The sequence below is a fragment of the Vitis vinifera genome, chromosome 16 (genome assembly GCF_030704535.1).
Source record: "Vitis vinifera cultivar Pinot Noir 40024 chromosome 16, ASM3070453v1".
In the NCBI taxonomy this organism is placed as follows: Eukaryota; Viridiplantae; Streptophyta; class Magnoliopsida; order Vitales; family Vitaceae; genus Vitis; species Vitis vinifera.
The window spans coordinates 1,604,605-1,608,390 of NC_081820.1; the positions used below are offsets into that span (position 1 = coordinate 1,604,605).

Below are 3,786 nucleotides of genomic sequence, written 5' to 3' on the forward strand. Positions count from 1 at the left end.
GTTGATACAGAAAGAACGTAAGATTGGTTTTTTTTTCTCAAAAAAGCTTAGTTTGCCATCAAACTCTGTGAGGACGAAACCTTTTTGTCCGTATCGAGGAAGTTAAAAGGGGAAGTATTCATGAGACGGATGAGTAGGATGTAGGATACAAACGGATGAAAAAGAGTGAAAGAAAAGGTGGGATTGAAACCGATGTTTGATGTTTGGACTTTCCAACTTTTTGAAAGTTTTATGATTGAAAATTGAAATCGGAACACCAAAGTGTCGTTGTTTCCTATTTTTATAGCAAAGATGGGCGCCCGTCTGTCCTCTTGCATGTTCGTTCCAATAAAACCGCTCTATTCGTCGGTGTCAGATTGGTATATAGTTTCTAAGAGAAAAATCCAAAATCCTAAGAACAAGTCTATGTGATTGAAGTATGTCCTTTGGTGTCAGTTTATCTCGTTGATCTGACCTGAGACCAAAGAGTACTTTATTTCAAAAGTTCTGTAGCTGTATGTTCACGTCAGTTTATCTCCTCGATCTGACTTGAGAACACAATTCCTATTAAAAATTCCCTCTCGTGGTGGTCCACCAAAGACATTATTTTAAAAGTTCTGTAGCTGTATGTTGACGTCAGTTTATCTCCTCTATCTGACCCAAGTCCATGCTCTTAAAACATACAAAGTTGCCTCTACAACCCGTGGCGGACCCATTGTCTCCAATGATTGAATTTCGAACTCAAACTGACATAAAGGCAAATTTATACAAGAGAGTTGCCTTCGATCAGTTGATGATCCGTTTGAGGAGATAAACGGAAGGCATCTCATTGAAGACACATGCCTTTATGTCAGTTTGAGTTTGAAATTTTATCACTGGAGACAATGGGCCCGCTGCGAGTTGTAGAGGCAATTAAGAGCATGGACTTGGGTCTGATTGAGGAGATAAATCGACGTCAACTGACATGCAGCTACAAAACTTTAGAAATAAAGTCTTTGGAGGACCAAAAAAAGAGCGAAGAAAAATAAAAAATAGATTTTAAGTTAATAAATTATTATATAAAAATAAAATAATTTTAAAATATATAAATTTCTAACTAATTTTAATTATATTTGATTTTTTTTATATTTTTCATAATGAAACTAAATAGAAGAAAATCATTTTTCTTAATATTTTTTTTTCTTCTTAGTACTTTCTAGAAACCAAACATAACCTTCATTTTTTGTGTAGGAGGAAAAAGATGAAAAAAAAAAATTAAATGTAAGAAAAATACTTTAAGTTTAAATTTATATAAATTTTTAACTAATTTTAATTATATTTGATTTTTTTTTATTTTTCATAATAAAACTAAACATAATAAAATAATTTTTCTTAATATTTTTTTTTCCTTCTTAATACTTTCTGAAAACCAAACATAGCCTTCATTTTTTATATAGGAGGAAAAAGATGAAAGATAAATTTTAAATGTAAGAAAAATACTTTGAGTTTAAATTTATTTCTTTTCATGGTTATACTTTTCTTTCCTTCCAATTTTCTCTCTATTTTTATTTTTTTTTAATTTTCCCTTAAACTTTACAAGATTTAAAAGAAGTCTTATATTCTATTTATATCACAAGTGCTAAAGGAAAGAAACAAATAGTAATAAGAAATCCAAAATATTTTGTTTAGTTTATCATGAAATATATGATAAAAAGTCAAATACAATAAAAATTATTTTAAAATTTATGTATTTTCCAATTCTTTATTCTTTATACATAGAAAAAAAATTTGAAAAAATTATTAGTTTTTGGTGTGAACCAACCAATGAATTATATCTTCATCAAGGTGGGAAACTTCAATCTTTGTTTGAGATTGAAACCCAACTACATTGTTCAAATGTTATGAGGTTTTCTTCCATCTTTCCAGGGAAATTGATGATGTGGCACCACAGTAGAGGAGAGGTCAACAAAAGAAGAAGACCATAAACTCACTCTTTATAGTTTAGAGTGGCCTTGAGTTGATCAGTTTGAGGAGATAAACTGATCAAGCAGCGTCTCACTGAGGAGATATGCCTTTATTTCAGTTTGAGTTTGAACTTTTCTCACTGGAGACAATGGGATCCGCCAAGAGTTCTTTGTTCTAAAAGCATGGATTTAGGTCAGATTGAGGAGATAAGCTGACGCCAACCGACATGGCTTTGAACATGCAGCTATAGACGTTTGAAATAAAATCTTTGGTGGACCACCAGAAGAGGGAGTTTTTAATAAAGGATTTGTTCTCATGTCAGATTGAGGAAATAAACTGACACCAACGGACATAGTTTAATCACTTAGAATTGCTCTTAAGATTAGGAAGAAGATAAAATTGAGGTCAAATGTCAATCAAAACAATCTCCCTGTGGAATTATATTATTGTCGTCTAAGGCAGCTGAAATAGTCTGCCCTAGAATTTATTACAAAGCATTGGGGGAAGATAGGATTATAGATGTGTCAACCAGTTGATTTTAACTTAATTTGTGATCAAACTTAGAGAGATTTTTTCAATGGGAGTAAATTGTTAGAGTAAGAAGATTGGAGTATGGAGTTGATGCAGTAGAGGATGAGAGGATTTATTATTATCATATGAGAACAGTGCTCAATACTCAGAAATCAACCGACGAAACCCTCAGCATAATACAAGACACAACTTTATTATAAGGTGCATGGATTCATCACCATGGAGAAGATGATGTTTAATTTAGCTGAAAACATACATACATATATATATATATATATATATATGACACTCAAAGACACGTAATATATATACTTTGGACTAGACTCATTATCCATAATTTGGCGATTTCTTCAACTGGTACGTTCACTAAATCAAAGAAGCATATTCGGCCACCACAGACGTAACGTCATCTTCATCTTCCCGGGCAGAGTGATCACTAGTCTCATCATCCGTGAGAAGGTATCGCCCAACGTCACTTATATTCGTAAGCATCTTCTCCAAATGGTTGTTCCAACGGTTCTTGATAGCATTAGCGGTTCGCCCTTGAAGATATTCTTTTGCCATAAATGCCCACCTGCAACACAACACAGGAACTCCTACCTCAAAACTCAAACTGATCACCACACTATCATATCATATCATATGATAATCGAAAAATATGAGGATGATTCTCATTACTCATTCCTATGCTCCGTTCGCTGGATGCGGATGATGATGTCATCTTCCTCTTCGGAGAAGTTCTCTTTGTTGACACCAGACTTCAGATGGTTTTTCCACCTCTCCCAACAACTCTTATCACTCCTGTCCAGCCCTGCCAGATCTGCGGTACCTGGCCAAGGTCGATAGGGGTAGTTGCGCTTAAATTCTATGAGCCTATCGTCTTCTTCTGGGGTCCATAGCCGTCTCTGCTCCTGTGGTCTTGCCATCATGGATTTCCCTGCAAAGATGGAAGAAATTAACCCAATAAAGCTTCCATGAAATATACTACAAGAAAACAAATAAATAAATAAATATTACAATGACTGCTTAAAAGCAAGCTATGAAGAGAAGATTGAGACCTTGAAGAAACAATGTGATTGTTATCCAATGCTTGACTGAGCTTCATAGTGGTATGGGAAGGGAAGGGAAATTTATAGAAAAAATTAAGTTGCCTTTGGGTGATCAGTTTGAGAAGATAAACTGAAGCCATCTCATTGAGGAGACATGCATGCCTTTAGGTCAGTTTGAGTTTTAAAATTTCTCATTGGAGACAACGGATTTAGGTCTGATTGAAGAGATAAACTGATGACAACGGACAGGGTTTTGAACATGAAATCTTTGGTGGACCACCAC

At 34.2% G+C, this 3,786-nt stretch overlaps 1 protein-coding gene across 1 annotated transcript; it reads right to left on the reverse strand.

Moving 5' to 3' along the window:
- Positions 1-2,820: 2,820 nt before the first annotated feature.
- LOC132252711 (trichome differentiation protein GL1-like) lies at positions 2,821-3,380 on the reverse strand. Its single transcript, XM_059733779.1, has 2 exons — positions 3,133-3,380; positions 2,821-3,028 (listed from the first exon to the last, which is right to left on the reverse strand). The coding sequence occupies exons 1-2, from the start codon at positions 3,378-3,380 to the stop codon at positions 2,821-2,823; spliced, it is 456 nt and encodes a 151-aa protein (XP_059589762.1).
- Between the last annotated feature and the right edge of the window lie 406 nt (positions 3,381-3,786).

Coding starts and splice junctions, on each gene's coding strand:
- LOC132252711 (XM_059733779.1), bottom strand. CDS start 3,380: ATGGCAAGACCACAGGAGCAGAGACGGCTATGGACCCCAGAAGAAGAC. Junction 3,029..3,132: donor CGAACGGAGCATAGGAATGA/GTAATGAGAATC, acceptor GTTGTGTTGCAG/GTGGGCATTTATGGCAAAAG.